Raw genomic sequence first — 21,858 nt, forward strand, 5'->3', positions numbered from 1 at the left:
AACATTTTATATGTTTAGACATGGAGCAACTTGCCATGAGTATCGGTAATGAGACAATTTGTTTTGTCAGTGTGCATGCATTCTTCAAAAATTTGTAACATTATGCAAAAAGCTGCACATTTGTATTTTACATAAATATAGCTTTCAACAAGTATCTGCTCAGAGGAAGAAACATTTCAATGATAAAAATGTAAATATATATTCGCAAATGTAATTCATATTCATACATGACAATTATTTTTGTCACACAAGCAGTCAGTTTCAAAATCAGAGCCCGGTATGGAAAATTCTGGCTAATTCTGCTGCTGCTTCCTGCCAGCAGCAGTGCCGCGGGAGCTGGAGGGGTTGGCAGCTCTGCAGCGGCTTCCAACTGCCAAGCGAATGTGGTGCAGGGCCTTCTGCGAGAGGTTTCATGGATAGGGAAGGAGCATCGTGCTCTTCTTACTTCAGACTTGGTGGAAGACTGAGTGATTAAGCAGAAGCTGTTCATTATGGTACTCCTATTAAAGTCATAAAAAGAGTTAAGAAATGGATACAGCTCGTCTCATTCAAGACGTTTACTCAGTTCTGATCCATTTCACTGATTTCTTCTTGGGGGGGAAAAAAGAAGAAACAGAAAAACCAAGAGAATAAATGCAATTGCTTATCTTAAGCTGAAAAGAGCATGGAACACTTCAATATGATTTTCAGGTGTAAAATACAAGTGGGACACAGCCAACACATCAAAGCATTTGCTGGTATGAAGAAGGAAGCTCCAATTACCCCCGCTCCTCACAGACGTAACGATGCTGGCAATGGCCCCACCACAGATGAATCTACATGAGCAAAGCATTACCTTCTGCTAGCATGAATTATTTCTGTTCAGAAGTGCTTTAAGCCATTTTAATAAAAATAATTCTTGTACATTTAAGCTGTAGTAGGATGGGGCAGGTTTGTTGGTTCATTTCTTCACATACAAAGTAGAGGAAGACCTTCCAGTAGTTGTAGCTGTTCAGTCACTATGGTCAATAGTTAGAAGCAGGAATTCTGACATACACAGACTGGAAAAATCGATCTTTATCACAAATTCACATGTAGCAACTACTGGAAATGAGACATCCATACTTATCTATTAAAAACAGTCCATAAAAGTACCCATACAATTATCATATAGAGTATACGTGAGCTGTAAGCATAAGGTCATCTAAGTGAAAAACCAAAACTGTGAGCCAGCTGTGAAACACCATGTCTGTCTGCGTTTGGGGAGGAGGAGAATGACTTTTTGCAGCACAAAATTACTGGAGCAAGACGTGTAATGAAAGAAATGCCTGGTACTAGGAACACTGGCAGTGACTATAAAAACACCACCTTGTAGCAAGTAACAGCCAGTGTTGTAGCTAACTTCTAATGCCTAGGTAGGAAGTAATGTATAACCCTGTTTGGGTACAGTGTACACACTACAGTTGTTGCCAAAGAATTAAACCATATGAAACTAATTACAGACTGGATCCCATACTGCTTTATTTTTTTCTTAAGCAAACAATGCCAAGATTCTTAAAGCACCTAAACATCTCTCATGAGAACTTCGTAGTTAACTATGATTTTCCTCGCAATTTGTTCTTCCATAACCTAACGAAGACTAATCACAAGTCATGCAATGCTGATCCAAGCTACCCCTAAAATTTCCATTTCTAAACCTTTCTTCATAAAGCAGAAAGGATTTCAATTTTCCAGCACCCACAGCAATTCGAAAGAGCAGACAAAAAATCAGTTCAGATAGAGGGCAAATTTTATTACATGCAAAAGTGTGAAAGAAATCTATATCTAAGAAAATTATTTAGAAACCAAGCATGGTCTGGTTTTGTAAAAACTATGTAGATTTAGTACCAAGGCAAGACACTGCCATCAAATGGCTTTAGCAGGTTCTGTTTTCCTTGTGTTAGGATCAATTCATGAGCTGAGTATGAGAGAAGACTTCCTTCAGGGTTGAAAGGGTAATTTAGTTTCTATGGTCCATTAATTTCTTGGCTTCTTTCCCCAGTCTGCTCATTAGTGTGAAGTGCAGTGATGAGTTTCAGAACACGGAAGTTGAAACTGTATCTACAAAATTCCTTCACACAATGATTGCAAAACATCTATCAGAATTAATAAAGCTTTGAAATTTCCTGGCCTAGAAGTCATACTGGTGGCCTGCATCAATAACCATATTTACCTTTAAGAATGATTCAAAGTCAGTTAATTGCATTATTCATGGCTTCTCACAGTTATTCATCAGCATTTAAGCCAACAGCCTCCAAACAAACTAGTTCTACTTCTGCTGTATGAGTAACAGATGGAGAAGATACATTACCCTCAATCACAAGGTTAAACAGATAATTATGAGAAACACGAGCCTTCAATATTATCTGATCCTATTAAATGTTGCACGTGCAATAAGCAACACATAGCTGAGTTGAGGAACAAAGAATTATTTAGGTCACTTGTAAAAACTGGTTGGTCTACGATTCCTTTCCTTGTCAGCACTGACTGCAACACCGCGCTGCAGGAACCACGTGTGGCACTGGGGAGGCACACACAAGCCCCAAGCCCCGTGTAAGTTGTAGACTCCTGGAGTTACTGCTCTGCAGTACCAGCAGCTAGGTTTAAACACTAACATGACTTGACCCTTTTTGTTCCAGAGGAAGGGGTAGAAGATTATTACACTTCATTCTGATAGTCTTTTTACAACAACTGTGTATTACCTTTGTGTTGTGTGACACACAAGAAAGAACAATCCTTTCTTCTCTTACAGAAAGAAGTGGTCTTGGTCAAAAAAGGCTTATAGCATAGAGGCATTAGGGGTGGTCAGAAAAAGATTTAGTAGATTACTCTTCCTGCATTCCCACCCTATATCTCACAGCACGGTCCTTCATTTTTTTTTGTTTTTAAACCAATGATAAAAAACAGTATAAACCTGGGAAAATATTAATTCTTTTGTTAGAGTCCATATTCAATTTTAAAACTTTAAGTAGATTTGCAGCAGAAAAAAAAATCCGAGTAAAAACATACACAGATGTTCAAAAAAAGTTGAATTCAACCACTTTATGGGATTTGGCTTCATTGAAAACTCTTGACAAGAGAAAAAAACTTCACTGTAATTCCTGCCATCCAAGATGACTGCAGCAGGACTCCCTGCAAGCCTTAACCCTTGTCAACTCACAGCACTCGGGTGGTTGCACTGCCTGCCACACCACGCCAGCGGGAAGTTTCTGTTCCAACTATGACTGTTATTCTCCTTCGGGCAGGTTTTCTGTAACAAGCTCCTCCTGACGGAGGTGAGGAAAAAACCACAGATTTTAACAACAAATATACCTTGCCAGAACCAGGTGTTTGATCACTGAACTAAACCAACCACCTCCAGCTATCAAATGGCATTATTTCCCAGCACTGGCTTCCACACAGAGCGAGCTACTCAAGGCTAGAGAGGGCACTACAAAGGCAGCAGAGAACTCCCAGCCTATTTTATCTTTCAGTTTTTAGTTTTACACATATGGGCAAATTATTGCATAGATGATCCCAGCAAGTGTTACGCTACTGCTTGGAGGTGGTCAACGTACCATCTGTTACAGAGGTCACTACAGTAGTGCAGTCTTTTTTTTTATTTTAAATATATTGATTCAGCTGTTTCTTCTTTTGTCATTTCAGACTGAGACTGAAGGTGGTTGCTGCATTTTAATTGAATAGCCTTGCAGAATGGGATTTTGGCAAATGAAAAAGTAATACTGTAGTACACCTGCTTTTGAAGATGCAGACATAAAACAGGAGCTCTGCATGAAAATAACTTAGTTCATTGGAAAGGAATCAGACCACCTGCATTCCTTTCTTACTTTCTACAACAAACACTCTCCCAATATTAAAATGACCTGGGTGGAACAGCTAAGCTAACATTTTTCAACCATTAGGAAATGTTTTCATAATGCTACTGCTGAAAGGCAATGCTTTATCAGTAAGATATTTTAAATGAGTCTAAAAAAAGGAATCTACTATGAAGCCTAGGACAGATCAAGTTGCAAACAAGAAAAATCTAAATATTAAATTATAAATCACCTGGCCACAGAACTCAAATCTAAAATTAGGTTCCTAAAAATATGACTACATTTTTGAAGTGTTTCTTGAAACACAAATCATACCGTGTGCATTTTGCCAACAAAACAATCCAACGAAATAGAATTTTAATTAGAAAAATAAAGAACAAAATGATGAGGAGGAAATCAAGATATTTTTCAACACGTACAGGAATACACATTCACATACATTATTGATCTGAAATGATCACTTGTACCAAATCTAAAGGTTCACGTAGAGGGGTGGGGAAGGGAAGCAGATGCCTTTCGTCCTGTGCGTAAATACAGGCAAACACACAGTATGCTTCAGAACCTAATGTCACACTGGAGAAGTTTCAAGATTTTATAGGTTCATGACAAGTAGACGAGAAATGAATTTATCACAAAAACATGTGAATTCAAAGGATCTAGCAGAAGATACTGCTGCACAAGTATAAAAATCCTCGTTTTATGTGTGTTGGTACATACAGAGGGGTTTTATTAATACATGCTCAGGATAGCTGGACTGCTTTGCAAATGGAAAGTCCAGAACTGATGTGCCAGTCGAGACTTTTCAGTGTATCAGAAAATTTAAAGTCCAAACATAGCTAACATCTACTTTAGGAAATAGCCCCCAAACTCAATTTAAAATGGAGATTTCAATTTCACATTGAGATCACAAAGCATCACTGGCAGCTACTCGGCTGGGAAAAGAATCTCTTTGAAGCCGTTCATGACTTAGGAATGTAGAAATGAAGACTGTATCCTAATTCAGCCAGACAAGGAAGTAAGGACATAACTTTAAACAATCATGTGGTTACAATGGCTTCAATGGAATGTGATGCTCTGAAATTATGTGCAGCTCAAGTGTTTTTTTTAAGAACGTGAAGCAATCAAACTGCAGATGAAGGAGTCATAATACTATTAAAACCAGCACGCATCAGACAATATTTTTTACATGTTGTAATGTAACTGAAGTATTAAAGATGCATTTCTCACTTCATTATTTACTCTAGTTCACACACTTTACCTTCTACAATACAGATGTGTGCTAAGTTTATGCTTGCTGTGAGAAATCTACCCCTGATTTATGTTCCCTGACCATTGCTCTCATTAGGTTTATTTCACTTTTTGTTATTCACAAGACCTACCCCATGATAAATCAATTGTACGCTAAATATTTAATTGGCAAGTAACTAATTTAAAGAAAAATATCTAAACACTAAGCATGAAAATATCTAACACCTTTCCGGTTAAGTGTTCCTTTATTCTATGATTCTAAATATTTTAGGACAGATTTTTTAAAATTAAGTTATAGGCAGACTAGTGCATTAGGTCTATGGTTGGGGTTTTCCAGCACTGACATGTGCAAGCATGATTTAATTCCTCAAACATACCTTTACATGACTTGGTAAGTAACCCTGGTGGAACTGTTCACGTGCAAAATCAAATAATTGTGAAGTGTTTACCACATCTTGATCTTTAAGCAATGCTGTTTGGCTTAGGAATTTTAAATTGATTGCAAGTGCTGTTATTTAGTTTTTTACAGGAAAAAATCCATAGAAAAACATTCATAACATTCATATATTCAACTACAACACAGAAGAACAGCTGTGTCTAAGCATTTCATTTTTCTTACTAAAAAAAATAACTGAAAAATGTTTTCCCTATGAAAATAGCTACAAGGAATAGTGGCAATAGGTATCTGTCTATAGATGCATACAAAGGCATGACATGTGTGTATATACTGGAATGGTCCCACAAGTAGTGGCTAGGCATCATTTTTGGTCCCATTTCTGCAGTGCATTTTAAACTAATAAACAAGCAAAGCAAAAGTCCAAGGGGTTGCTAAGAAAGCTAATCACATGCAGATGTGTCATCTGTATTAAGGCAGAGGTTTAATTTGATCAGTGCCATTCTTTGAGACATAGAAGGAGCCATCCAGTAGCTAGAAGAGCCATTAGCATAGGAAATCCCTTCGACTTCATGGACAATGCAGATAAAAGCTTCTCACTGAGGGTCAGCTTTGCACAGTCAGCAAAAAGGAAAGTAAAAAACAGCTTTCCACTCCCACTTCTCCTGGGAAGGCTGAATATTAGGCTATTAGGTACTCAGATACATTATTTTATAGCTAGCAAAGCCCTTGGGTAATAAAGAATGAGCGCAACTGCCACAGGCAGCTTTACAGGAAATTGTGTGAAACAATGACAGATGCTCCAGAATTGTTTCAAAACAAAGATAGCCATGACGAGCACTGTATCAGCTGAGGGTTTGGGTTTTGTTTTCTTCTTAGCTCAGACTACATGCTCTAGTACACTGATGGAAACATGCATAAAAACTGCATTTTAAATTAGGCACATATGCGCATACACAACCATATGAATGCGAAGTTAAATGATTCTGCCAATAATTAAGGATGCTAATAAATATTTATTTATATCGCCATCCTGAAGAACAGCAGAAGACCTTTCCTCATGTGACAGGAATCGTTTGAGAAGCTGACTGTGAAAGAAATCCAACAGGAGTAAGTGACAGAATTAAAGTCTTTACAGAAGTCCCATTTTGAAAAACACCCAGGTGTTTAAAATACTAAACCTCACAAAACCTTGGCTGGATTAGTATTCCTCACTCAGTTCTGGACGGGGGACTTACACCACCTTCTAACTTTGGAGCGAGGTTTTAAAAGATTTTCAGAATTGCTTTAAGACAGAAGATGATGACATCGGGCAGAATCTTAAAGAACCCATTTTTGCCCAACTCCAGCTAAAACGAACATGAAATAGGAGCCTAAACATGTCTGAAGGCCCTACAAGTAGCTACTTGCGTATTAAATCACATAAATGTAATTAACTGCCCCCCACAACAAGTTGCTCAAGGTTTTTAACTGAAAGAAAAAAAATATCTTACACACTTAGGACCAGGAAAAAAGCACTGAGTCTTTCACACAGTTCAGCTGTGACCTGCTTACTGTTGGCAGGACGATGACTTATTATTTTGCAGTGCCATCTGACTGTTTAATAAATCAGGCCGACCCGCTCTGATCTTCTAGTTGTTCCATGTGTCGAAGCAACCACATCTTTTTCTCACTTAATATATGTTTACATTTCCAGTGTACTATTTCCTATAAATTGCTTTAATCTATTTGCTTTAATATGCTACCTATGCAGTACATAAAAATTAATTTGACTGGCATTTACAGAGACTTTTATAAGCAGTAATAATATTTAAAAGCTTAACAGTAAAATCACATCAATAAAATTAAGTTAATACTTTCTGAAACAAAGTACTGGAACTTCAGTACGGTATACATCTGCAAAGAGCACAGACAGGTGAAGTTACTGCAGCACTGCAAACTGTCTAAGCACTTGACTTCAGTTGTGATTCCAACTGTTCATTAAGATTTAGGGAAAACCCCGCTATTTTAAAAATAATTTAGTCAAGAGTATTTCTTCAAATGATCAACTTCTTCATTAAAAATGTAATGCTTAATCCTCTAAAAACACATCTGAAACGTTTGAACTGTGTAGCAACTGTACCTCAAAACTCTTAACCTGACAAAGTGAAGAAAGCACTACTCATTTAAAGAAATAATATTTTTAAAAAGGTGATAGAAACCAAGTTTTCTTAGGTTCAACATCCTCAGTTTTGCATCAGGGAAATTGTACACTCAGCTGTATTAGAGAAATCAGCAACAAGACCTGGAGGGAGGGAGCACACCTCCTAGCAGCCATCTCTGCTGTCAGAAAGAATTCAAGAGTCTAAGGTAAAGCAACACTACTTTTACATTTCTGTTGCTGTTGATTGCACCGCACCATAAATAGATTCTAAAATAAGTATCAGGGGTTGGTGAAGAGTTTATTAGTCCATCTGTTCTCCAGGAATGTTGGATTTTTTCTCTAGTGCTGTATAAATGACAAAGCTGCTGTGTATGAAGCTGTTCTTAAAAACAAATACATAAATCAAGAGTACTTTCACAAAAAAACATGCCACTAAACCAAGTCAGTCCAGTCTCAAAACAGCGGTTTACAGTTTTCAACTTTAAAAAAAAATCACTGAACTAACACTCTTATTGCCACATCTGTTATGACAACATATTGTGAAAGGGCTGACTAGTTTATTTTCAACTCAAAGTAAATCATCTTCACTCACACAAAACAGTCACTCAAAATTTGGAGCTTTTTTTTTGTATATTCTTGTACTAGTCATTTACATCCAAAATACATCTTTAGAGATCATAAATGCTACATAAAGGGAAAATGAGAATACAACTGAAATTACCAGTGTGTGACACCATTGTGAACATTCACGTTTTTGCAAGAATGAAAAGATGCATCTTAAGAAAGATGAAGTACAACAGAAAATCCTGCTATAGTGCACGCTTTGATACATATTAAGAACATTCACCATACTAGAAAAGATAAATTTAGTCCCATTAACGGTATCAGTGTTATCTCCTGTAAAGAAAAGTACTAGTGATGCATGGGGTGGGGATAATTAAGTCCATTGGCTAGTGGAATTTCAATCAACTGCTTTAAAATATTTAACTCCTTCATTCAGAATAACCTTTTTCTATCCTAAATTCCATCAGTAATACTTCCATTGATTTTTTGATAGTTCTTTAGTTCTTCCATTTATACAAACGCCATAGCTACTTGAGTACCTCTCCTGAGATCACCTAGGCTCCTGTGATTTCCTCACAGTATTTAGGCATACTCCTTGACTTAACTTCCCGTATAAAAGAAATGTCACAATTATTTGGGCTAAACAATGAGAATTACAAGAATCTCTATAAAATGAGGAAGAGAAGAAATAACATTCTGCTACTGCTAGGATACTGAAAAATGTGAAAAAACAGAACTCAAGGCAAAGAACTAGAGAACACCTTCACCAGCATTACTGATAGGATGAGAAAACTCACAAATGAAATTCATTAGAAAAACAAAGTAAGGGTGCAGGAGGGGAAAATAAAACATATTCTTTCTAAGGGATTCTGGTTTTGAGCAAGATATTGCTGGCCAGGAAAGAACTTACTGGATCTAAAGTAAACATTTCTACGGAGATGCATCAGTTTAGAAATAACAAAAAAATCCTAATCAAACAAAAAAATACAACAACGCTCAGAATTCAAATGTGTATAAAGAACAAACAGAAGATATCATTGCAATAGCCCATAAACCCATGAAAAATAGCAAATGCTCGTAAAACGCGTATTAACAGGTTTATTTCTGAATCCCCTTAACCTGAAGAAATGACAGTAGAAGTAAGAAATGCACGAGGAGTTAATTAAAAAGGTAAGTATAGAATGGTACTCATATGGAAACCATACATGAAGTATGTACGTTAAAGTACATAAAGAGTCTTCATTGTGAAGGCAATAACTAAAGGATTGAGACAAAAAAGGAAATAGTTACATTTTCTACTTAATGCTGGAAGTAAAAGACAAAGCTACACAAGTAAACCGGAACATTAAAATAAAACAAGAAACAATTTTTTTCATTCTTTGCATGGATGAACTATGGTATTAATTACCAACAAATATCTGCGCATGCTAAAATTCTGTGTGGGTTCAAACTCAATTAAACAAACTCACATAAGAAAAATTCACCAACAGTTATTAAACACAAAAATATGTCAAGCTATATTGCCAAAATCAGCAGGAAGCTGACCGAGAATACACAAAATCACTGTATTCTTGGCATGACCTTATACTTTTCCGTAAGCTGTTCCACTTTTGACCACTGCTGGAGACAATTTTTACATTAAGGGATTATTCAAGAAGTGTATCTGGGCATATTTAAGAAACTAAAAGCATATAATAGCAGACAGCTCCCTGAAACATCCAGAGTGTCTATATTACACTGCTTTTTATCTTACTTGGTTAAATGTCATGCCTGTCTCATGACTGGGCCCAAAGCAGACAAGATCTGAAACACTTTAGGCAACATCTCTGCTCCTTCCTAAATTAAATCTTCTTCTAGGAATTGGGTGGGACGGTAAATAATTCCAGTATCTCTCTCCATGCTAGAGAACCGTTATTCAAAAGACCAGGTCGTAAGTATAGTTGAAGCAAAACTGTGTGTATGCATGCAGATATGTTTTTACATAATCTGAAGACTAATAAAAAGATAATTCCATACATTAGACATCCAATTCCATAAATTAGACTGTCAGATCCCTCAGCAAGAAGGAATACATTTGCATGTTCTTTCTTCAGATCTCTACCACCCTCAATGGGCATTCTTTCCAGTCAACAGATGGAAGTTATAAAATTAAATGCATTGATACCATCATACAAAAAACACTTGCAGTTCCTCCAGTTCCTCTACTCATTAACAGTTGGTACCAAGAAGAGATTAAAGAGTTGAGAGCCCTCAAAGTAATTTTTAAAGCTTGGTTTATTAAAAAAAAAAAGGAAAAAACACCAAACAGAAAAGCAAAATCTCAGGGAATGTCTCCAGGAATGCCTGCTCTCCACCAACAGAGGAAGAGGAAATTTTAAAAATCAAATGTCACCATGACATTCTGACTGATAAAACAGAAAATCAAGGGAGCATAACTGTTTTCCATGCAAGTTTCAATTTGTACCTAAATATTCTGCTATCGTTGGCTTGTCTGTCTAGTTACGTGGAACTTAAAGATGACAATTGTTACAGAATATAGCTTAATTAAGAAAACTGCTTCTCAGTCCAAACCTGAACTGGTTCTCAGAAATACACAGAGAACTTGAACCACAAGCCAAGAAGAAGAGGGAAGTTGACTTCTGCAGGAAGAAAAACTCTTGAAAGCCAGATGCTGAAGAGGTTCACTGAGACATTACTAAATCCAATGATGCATGAGGATGACTGGTTTTCTTACAAATTTCCGAGGATCAAAAGGCATTGCCACACGAGTGATATGAGATTAGAGTACCTTTTATCTGTAACACCCTGCACAGATGAACTCTGACCAAAACATCAACTGAAATAATTCCACACAAGTACAGTTTTAGGATTTAGAGTGTCTTTTTCCTACCTAATGTAAACGCTTTGTAACAGACAGAAGCTATTCCAAAAGTAGTACTTTAAATCCTGAAAAACAGCATCCACATCCAAGTGTTACAATGACAGAGCTGCAGAGGAACAATTAACAAAGCAGTTTGGAACACACGTATTACCACAAATGCAAGCCACAACTGGATCCCCTGCTGGAACAACAGAAGGTGAGGTCAGTAGATGGCAGTATGAAGCATCTTATTGGTAAAGAGATCAGTTTGTCAATACTCGACGAAATGAGCTCTTTGCTGGCTACCTTTGCCAGCAAAAAGAGATTTTTCTCCTTAGTGATTTCTCTTTCTTAGCTTTATTATCAGGGTGAAGTCCAGTAAGACTAAATGCAGTCTGTACTTAGTATGGGTATTTTTATGTGTAGTGATTTTCAGGAAAGAAAAACAAACAGCATCTGTTGTGACTGACGGTGAAAGAGAAGACTGCCTATACACTTCAAGTCAGAAGCAAGAATGCCATGCAGGTGGATATATCCAACCTGAAGTAAAAGTCAGCTGGAATCCAAACACAGTAATGACCTCCACTTTTCTTTTCAAAAATTTTATCCACCCCTTGCTCACTTATAAAGTTGAGAAATCCTGGACAAGTGTATGCACTCGGAACATAAAAAGTCACTTCTCTGCCTATCTAAGAGCACTTGAAAATTGCCCAGCATTTATGATTGAGAAATGACCTACTCCACGCATGCTTTCTTCATCTTGCCTCGGACTTAGACCACATCTTACTTGTCTGAAGTTCAGACTGAAGGAACAAGGTGTACAGTACAAACTCCAAACAGGACAGGAAGGTTTTCCTGGGGAAAGGACAGACTAAATTCTCAAGAGGTGGGAAAAGGTGACACTCAGCAAGCACTAGTTCTGTACTTTCAACAATGAACTGAAGATGTACATTAAGACTTATTTTGCTTTACTCACTTGTCAAGGCAGTTGCAGCTAGCAGAGTTCATTAATGCTGATACACTTTAAGATGTATCTTCTCTAATTACTGTACATCAGCTGATGGGTCCTATGCAATGTTCATTTCAGTCATGAAAAGCATGGCCTACAGCTCACTGGTTCATTATTAAAAGGAAGAATAGAGTTTTATTTTTATTACTAGTCCTACACAGAAGAATTACGTAGCCTTATTTATATTATTTATGATACAGTGTTCATTCAAGTTCCCTATCCTCTAAACTAGCAGTAAATTAAAACTAAAGAGGAGCTATTTTGAATGTGTTTTATTATCTTGAATCTGAAAGCTTAATAAGCCAAAACATTAAAGGGATTCAGAAGACAGTGTAATTCAGCTTTCTCTTCTTTATGAACGGTTCCAGCCAATTATTTCAAAAAAAGGCATTTCCATAACTTTTTTGATATAACTTCAGTCACAGACCAGACTATTTATATCACATCTCCCAGTGATTTCCTACACAAGCAACCTGATTGCACAATGTCTGACGGATAGTGCGGTATTGCACAAAGATGACATTGTGCAGTATTTTAAAATACTTGTTCTACAGGCTACAGAGACGCGCAGAACACTGCGCTGGCACACTACCTGCTACAGCTCACATTCAGGAGAGATCCCTGAAGGTATGATCAGGAAACCAAGCTGGGGAAGAAAGATTTGGGTAAAGAAGAGGAGAGAGGAGCCTGAAATTGAGATTGCAACCAGTTAAAACAAACAAGCAAAATGTCATGAGTGCCTGGAGATGTGCTAGCAGAAAAGATTACCCATGAATTAAAAGGGAAAAAACAATCAAACCCACTGCAGTTGAAATAGCCTACGTCTTCAGAAATTAAAGGTTAGCAGAAAAATATCTAGGTGAACGTAAGTCTCAGAAAACACTTTCAAGATTATCTAGGTTATTTATACAGAAAGAACTTGGTTTCCAAAGGGAGTTTGGTTAATTTTAAAGAGGCATAAAAATGTCAGAAGAATAAATGAAAAAGGTATTATTGTTGACTGAAATAATTCAACGGAATTTCTTTATTTGAATTTTTTTTCCTATTTGTGAAGAGACTGAACGATTTTTTGGCTTTAGGCACCAATTTGATTTGGGAACACAAAGAGTGTGTTTCACTTCTGAATTGGACTTAAAACAAATCCTATACAGTGCCACTGCTTTCCCAGAACTTAAAAGACCACCTGCTGCCTACAAGGATTATAAATCAGCTTAAGCACAAAATACAGCTTGATTTTTCAGAAGTTCAAGAAAGCCGATACCTCTTCTGTTTGTGAAAGATCTTGGAATACAGTAAGCAGAGCTGTAGCTGTAACTACAATTAGAGTTGCAACAGAGTAAGTATTCAAAACTAAGGCCCTCTAAATATCTACAAAAGCCCTTAAGTCAATTCATTACTGATACAGCAAGTGACAACACTTGTGTTTGGCAGACAGTACAACTGGGAGTCCTGACAAATCTAATTAACAGCACATCAGGGGCACTTAGTTTATCCTTTATATACAGTGCCAATAGTGAGTGTATAATGAGAAAAGAAGCTTACACATTAGTGGGACTTCACTAATTGGTCACCAAGTCCTGATTAAGCCAGGCTTCATATATAATTATTGAAGTTCAAAACAGTTAAGCTACTAAGTAATTTCTACACTAGATAAGTATAAATGACTAATAAGATGACGACAATAGAAATACATAACCATGCTTTCCTTGGACTACTTGCTACTTGTATACCCCTACTCCAAAATATGTCAACCCTTTAAATAATTATCTTTTAAAAATTGGCAAGTGTGAAAAATAGTGTTTCAATTACATTAAATAATGTAAACATTTGGAGCACATGTAGGCATTCCAGTAACCTTAATATGTGCACATATTTGTATACAAAATAAATGTTGCCTGCAAATAAGTACCAGAAGAGAAAGTTTTGCAAAATGCAGCAGTTAGAGATGAGAAGAACAGTTTTATATAAATTTGCTTACATTCATTACACCAGTAAAATGATCTTTTATCTATAAAATTCTAGAGAAAATTGATTTGCATTTTATCTACAGGTGTATTTCACCATGTACCCCAAAATGGTGAAACTGGTGACCTAAACAGTACAATTAGATACACATGAAAAACACATACCTTCTGTATATCCTGGCTTTCTCAAAATCCTATACAGAAACAGTAGTTATAAACACGTGATGAAAATGCATGGATTCAGAGTGTTCCAGAGGGGAAAAAAATTATCCAGAGTTTCAGGCACCTCACCAAAATAAAATCTGTGAAAGCTCCATGATACTCAGTGACAGCACCTTGAATGTTTCAGCTGCCTCAAGTACAGAATAGGAAAAAAGGCTACCTTTAGAGGCCAGAGGGTGTTATTTCCTTCCCAAGGCAGAAAGGGGTAAGAATTCTGCTAACATTTCATTTTGAACTGGTAGAGGTCTGTCAGCAGCACCTTGCTTCCTTGCTGGAAACTCCTCAGAAGCCAAAGTGGAGATTACAAATGTCCTTTTCCAAGGTTCCTGGAGGCCAGGCTGCCACCCTCTGCCGCACAGCCTCCTGCCTCACACCAAGCTGCCCATATTTTAGAATTGCTCCATGAATTCAGGACCCACATCTTATATTGTCTCTGCCAGAGATAGGCAGGCACTCCAAAACTTATAGTGCGCTCCAAAACATAGTGCAAATACAATAAATTTCATTTGGCAAGCAAGCAGCAGTCTCATTTTGAGATAACACTGCATACACACACAGAGGCGACTGCAATAATATAAACCCTGCTATCAAGACAAGGGTGGACTCGCAAAGATGGAATTTCAAACTCACGTCTATCAGCAAAATGCAAAATATCGCAGAACTGAGCAACAAACGGCACACTTATCAACATCCCTTACATTTTATCTTGGCTGCCTGGCTCAGTTCCATGCTTTCAGCAAACAACTGTGTAAGACTTTCTCCAGCATCATGAATTAGCTGAAGTGGATACAGGCAGCATACGAGAAGCACTGCTTCTATGACATCCTACCAGTGACCCCACGTTGGGAGTCTTTCTATTGTTCCCAGGACTTTATTTTGATTGGCAAGGGTCAATGAATCTGAAGAATCAGTGCCTAAGGTTGTTTTGCCACTGTTTTTTCCTGCTCTTACCCCAGGGGAGGAAGATGAAAAGGTTGGGTCATTATGAAGAAAGCACAGTCCTCAGCAATGGCTGCTACAGGTACACAGCTCTAGATTCTTGTTTCATTTACTGAAGGCCAGCCATAAAACAATGTAGGTGGCTACGCGCCAAAACACACGGCAGTGCAGAGATAATGCAAGCCGGGTAGTGTATTTAATACACTCAATGAAAATTTTACAGTATGCGCTGTGACAGTTCTTACTGCCTTTTTCAAAACATTGTTTTATTATTTTCATTATTAAATGAAAAGTATCAGGAGACTGAATAAAGAATACAACTAAATTTATAGCTTATCTAGGAATTACCTTGGTAATAAAAACACATGAAGGCTTACAGTCCAAACCACTTTTTTCCTGCACAGTGTGCTAGCATCTTCAATCACATTTTACATGCAAGATTCTTGCAATTTGACACAAACATTCCAAGGTTACCAGTAGCATATATCCACGACAAATAACAGTAATTAGCAATTATTATTTGAATATTGTTTTTCCAAATTATCTTAATTATATCCTTAAGTATCCCTAATTAATTGTTTTACTATCTATATAAAATATTTATTGTACATATAAATTGTTTGAATAATATACTTGAACATAGTTTAAATATATTAAAATGTTTTAGAACATTATTAATATAAGCATATTGATATAAGAACTTTTGCTGAAAAATGCATGTGAAAACATGTACTTCACATTCTATATCTTATTCCTTCTGCTAAAATATGAATGCAGACTGCATTCCCATGGCCGCATTACCCAGTATTTCAGAGTAGGTACAAATAAAGTCAGCTTTAGTACACAAGGTTGCCAATATAATTAAAAAACAAACAAACCACACAATATAAGCTTGGTGTAAGAATTTTGCTGAAACCGTAAGACTGAGAAAAAAAGATTACCATTACTTTTCAGAATTTAAACCTTGGAGGTACAAAAACATTCGTCTGGGAAGTAAGCCTGTTCTTGAACCGAAACAGAAAAGCCTAATTTTTCAAGGGTGTGAACAATTATTGGAAAATATGCAGTATTTCTTACCACCCAGTAGTTCTCTCTCACTTATTTGAGAAGCAAGCAATAATCATACCTGATTTAGAATTAAATCAGGTTGATTTTTATTTTCCTTCCTTGTCTTTTCCTCAGATGCAACAGTGTTTGTTGGCTACACCGTGAAGATGTATTACTGGAGTACCACTATCTTCAAGAAATGCATACAATCACATTACTCAAATCTTTTCTTAACACTGTTAAAATACAAGTACATAAATAAGATTATAGAATTAAAACAGTTTAAATGGCTTGGTTTTGCCAAATTTAAGAAAGTAAAAAACCCCTCCAGTTCTAACTGAAGCACTGTCATTGCACTGGAGCAGACTGTACATGCACAATCAATCAATTACCATTTCTCAGCTGAGGAATTCAAATCCTATTAAAAATCTAACTAGATCAGTTAAACTTGTTTTACCATGCTCTTACTGAATTATGTCATCATTTAATGAATCACCTTGATACCATTTGCCAAAAGACATAATCTGGGCAACGTCATGTGCCAGAACCAAGCCTCTGTATCAGATTCAGACAAGGTGCTCCAGCCTTAGACAAGCACCAGTTCCACTGGTTTCCAGTTCCTCCCAGCACAGCACTGCAGTTTTTCTCTAGGGCTCACTAAAACTGATGTTTTCAGATGAAGATACTGACTGATAGGCGTTCCTAGCATGGTGAAAAGAACACAGCTTGCAATGTTATTTGCAAGCAATGCTGAATGTCATTGTTGGCATCACTGATCCCGATATTCCTTGGATAAGTCCTATGACTACTCCTAGGAAACTGAAGGCATTGAAAACTTCCAGGATCTCAAAGAGGAAGCTGTGCTTAAGGTGTCTGCAGTCTTCAGGTTTCAATGGCACTCGTTAACACCCCACTTTGATGCTTGCAAAGAGACGAATACAGGTATTGAGCGAAATGGATATGGATGTACTCTCTGAATTCCGTTAAACTGGTACGAGGGACTTAGAATAGTGTATTTATTAAGACACTGTCCATGAGCTCCTAATTTAGACAGTTCTATTCATCCATTCATCTATTCTGTTCATCCATTCACACACGGATGTCAGTTAACTGTCTTACGGGACAGTAACAAATCAAAAATCCGCTCTGAAACTGAAATTAAAAAACTATTTTTCATTGCAGCCTGACTGTACTTCCACTCTTCCACCTGCACAGAGGACAGCGTGGCTACCTAAACATCATTGCTTTCAGACCTCTCACCTAGTAAGGAGAAAAGAAACAAACTTGACTTCAAAATACTTCACTGATGGAACTTTTTTCCTCTTAACAGTAAGGAAAACCAACAGACTTCGGGAAAAGGAGTTGACCCATCAGTTACTTAAGCAATTTTAAAATAGCTTAACTTATGTTGTTCACACAATTCACTAAAAACTGTTTTTTCTTTCTCAATTTTCTACTACACACCAATAACACAGACACTAAAATAACTAGTGAAGATCCTTGCATAAGGTGGTTGTAGGATATTTTTTTTTTGTCAGTAACACGTTTAAAATTTTATGGCAGCGTTTTCAGAATCCACAACCCCAATACAGTAATTGGAAGTGATTGTGAATAGACTCTGAAGATGAGTTTTCACCACACAGTGCAAGGAACTATCAATTCCTTGTATCAGACAAATTCTGTAAATTACAAACATATCATCTCCTTTAGGAAGTTGTGAAGATAAATAAAGTTTAGTATTTTCCAGCAGTCACTTGGAAACATATTTTAGACACATGCTGCTGTAGAACAGACAATAAAACATGTAGTATTATTTAGGAAGTGACACATAATATTAAATGATGCTACCAACAAAAAGGAAACTCAGGAAAGAAAACCCGCAAACACTGCACTAAGTTTCCTGTCAAAAGCATCTGGTTCCCACTGTAAACAAAACAATTGCATATGGATCTGTAACTCCCTCTGCTGTTCCCTCACTTCTGAAAAAGAGCAGAAAAACTCATCTTGCGTATTGGTTCTCATACCTTCTGAGGGTCATCTGCTGTTCTTAGACCTCCTTTTCACATCTCAGGACTACATAGGTCACGGCCACTGACATGCTCCACTTCATCTTTGACTTCATTTTAAAACCACAGATCTCTTCACCCTTTTCCTTTAATGCCATTCACAAAAATCACAAGCCCTGAATGATTACTCCTTGAATGATACTCCTTGAAAGCCAGCTGCATGAGTTCTGCTCTTTCCCTGTTTCCTTATGCCCAGCTCAAGACTTTTCAAGTATATTCCTGAAATGAAGTTAGGAACTCAGGCTGTTCAAAATCCGAGATGACTATCTTTGCCACGAGTATAAAAACAGATTTCAGAACCATTTGTATTTCTTTGCCTGAATGACATTTGCTCATTTTTTCGTCCATTCAAGAAGGGGAAAAAATGTTAATTCTATAAACGTATATATATAAACATATGTATGTTTTTACGTATATCTCTTCCCTCTTTCAAGGGCAATATTGCATTCATTTTCAACATAGATTACATGCTCTCAGAAACCAACTTAATTAATGTACATAGGTGTAACTTATTTCTAGTATTTTATATATTAACATAGGTTTAGCTACTGTGTTTTCACGTATCACTTTTTTGTGGTCATGAAGGCATTATCCACAGTGCTAAAATACCTGGAGACCTTCAGCTGGCCTCTTCTTCCTGCAACTGCTCCTTATTGTGTTATCTACTACAAGCTGCTGCTTAGAACCAAGGTTTCACAAAGAATTTATATGGAACCAATGTGAATAAGTTAATTTGTGTAAAGATCACTTATTGTGCTGTACAGAGACTGAGACCGAGTAAGAGGAAAAAAGCACAAGACATTAAATAAAGTCAGGAAAAATTACTCCCCAAAGCCTTCTGATATTTGCTGCTACTGTCTGAAATAGACTCTACTGCCAACCTCTGCAGTCTTTACTGCCATCTTTCAGTAAGACTAGCCAACTCCAATGATACAGATACAGCAGAAAAATCACCAATCTCAAATTAGGCCATGATTATATTGCTAAATAAACACGTTGTGTATCCATAGGGTCTATAGTGACAGTTACTTCACAAAGAAAACAACAATCAATATCTTCGTCAAATCAAGAGTCTACCCTTCAGCCCTAAAACTCTATAAGAAGTCCCTTTATATACAGTAATAATTCAAATATGGTTTATAAGTTCAATGTTAATTCATTTTTTGTACCATGTTCCAAAGAAGACATACTTATGTGCATATTTTGTACATACATTTACAAACAAATGTAATGATCCCCTACAGATCACCCGGCTTACAAATGATATGGTGTTTCACAGATGTAAATAAGACACAGAACCTGCGAGGTACAAAAATTCTGAAGTAATGATCCCTTCCATGCCAGTGCTGCTGCTGTTTGACAGACAGTCTACTGTATCAGACGCTTCAGTTTTCAGATTGATGCACACCAGGAGTAAATATGAGATTCACAAATGCATTGAATTTGTTTTATCAACTTCATTGCAGCCTTAGAGCGAACAGCTTTTTCTGAAAGAAATTGTCTCCCTTTTCCAGAATCTAGTACCAAACCATTTCTGGCGCCACTTTAGGGAACTAATCTTCCAGAAAATTAAACTAGATATTGGTGCGATTAGAAAAAAACAGAAAACATGAGCGAGGAGGGGTTACGTACAGCCAGGACATAGAAAGGCATGTATAAAACTGGACCCTTCAACAGCTTCTTGTACTCAGGTCAAAAGGGAGATCACAAAGGTTATATATACTGTGTAAGCCTACTAAGGTACAAAGAGTTTCAGTAGTGCAAAAGAGATATTCATATGCTAAATTAATGCTTTCAGTTTTTAGAAAGACAAATTCATGTTTAATTACCACATTGTATCTTAAGAACAACTCCTGTTTAGATGTATCCAGTTAACACAAAGTCTGTTACAGAATGAAGCCAATGGTTTGCAATACTTCACTGTAACAGAAGACAGTTCCGTTGTAAGACAATGCAGTGAGATAAAGAGATGAGAGGCAGATGATACGGTCTACAGAACGATCTCCACCTGTACCTACAGCTACTCTCACACACTGTGACTAGCTACACTGGATGAAGAAGTTGCCACCCCACTTCATCTCCACTTGCTCATTACCTTCAAATCTCCCAGCATAACTGCATGTTTAGTCACTTCCTAACCCAGTTCTGTCAAAATGATTCCCGTTAGAAAATCTGTGTTTCAGCTTAACTCAGATTATTTTTGACAGAAATTGTTTAGCGGATGACTATAAATGCAAGTACCAGAAGATCTGAGAACATTGTAACCTTTAGAGCTAGGAGAGGAAATAGCAATGAGCAAGTGGAGACAGTTACCCCTTTCCAGGCTTCTGTAGCTGCAAGAGCAGCACATTAATCAGCCATAAAAGTCCGACTTGTCAGCCTGCCTCATCAATGAGAGCTGCATATCAAGGCTGGAAACTGTAAATAAAAGAAATAAGTAAATCTACAGACTACTTATTTTACTGCTTAAAATTTCAGATTGGGATTAATTGTCCAGAAATTCCAAAAAAGAGATTTTTAAATAACAATCTGGAATTCTGTTTTATGAGTAACAGACATGCTATTCAAAACCTATCAAGAAGTGTGACCTTTCTGTAAACTTAAGGGGCAAATACTATCCTCACCTTCTTATCTCAAATTATCATCACTAACAAAACCAAAACTACTTAATTATTTTCTGTGAATTATTGAGGTGAATAGTGACTGTGTTTTTCCTTGTTATATGATAAAGGAAATGGAAAACTACCATCAGAAGGCAGCAAATTATCAGTATGTGAAATACAACACTGACAGGAAAAGTACTTGTTACATAGATCACCTTACCTTTTATTAACAGGCTTCTCATCCTTGTCATAGGGTCTTATGAACCATTTTCCAATTCTCACGAAGTTTTTATCCATCAAGCACCTAGAAAATAATTATATCAACAATTAATAATTGTGTCTTAAAATGTAATTAAAAGCGATCTTTGAAAACCGTCAATTTAAGAGATTAAACAGTTGATTTTCCATCATACTGAAATCAACTCTGCTGTTTTTGGGTTCAGAGTTCCATGCAATTTCTCCACTTCCTGTTTTCCCACGAGTCACAGCACAATCACTGCCCAGTCTCACTGATGCTGATCTCCACACACACATTCTGCCCCATCTTTGACAGAATCCCTTCTGCTCCATGCTACTCTTTTTGCTGAATGATCCATTGCTTTATTTTTCGAACCCCTCTTCCTGAGCAAAGATGATTCATAACATATTTTCTACACTGTGTTTCTCTGAGATTTCATGATGAAGAATAATGTATTTTTGGCATGCAAATGACATAATATAACTTCCTGTAATTCATATGCCATTGTTAGTTTATACTAACCAAAACTTAACAGAGAACCATTTTTTCTTCACGTGATCCGCAACATTATTTCAGATCACTTAGATAATTGCTGTTTTCTCTCTCATAAAACCTTTCTTCAGCAAACATATTCCTATGTGACTAAATTCAGAGCAGTAAGTTGTCTGCTTTCTGTGATACTGTTAGAAGTGCACAAGTTCTTTACAGAAAAAGCAGGTTCTAGCAGG

General features: G+C 36.8%; 1 protein-coding gene across 4 annotated transcripts in view; it reads right to left on the reverse strand.

Moving 5' to 3' along the window:
* Positions 1–21,858, reverse strand: part of MED13L (mediator complex subunit 13L) — a 190,348-nt gene that overhangs the window by 71,611 nt on the left and 96,879 nt on the right. For all 4 annotated transcript variants that reach the window (XM_083804562.1, XM_083804565.1, XM_083804563.1 and 1 more), the window contains one exon: positions 21,113–21,196. In XM_083804562.1, coding sequence (XP_083660688.1) covers positions 21,113–21,196 — 84 coding nt within the window. The remainder of the gene's footprint in view (positions 1–21,112; positions 21,197–21,858) is intronic.

Source organism: Anser anser (assembly GCF_964211835.1).
Source record: "Anser anser genome assembly, chromosome: 18".
Classification (NCBI taxonomy): Eukaryota; Metazoa; Chordata; class Aves; order Anseriformes; family Anatidae; genus Anser; species Anser anser.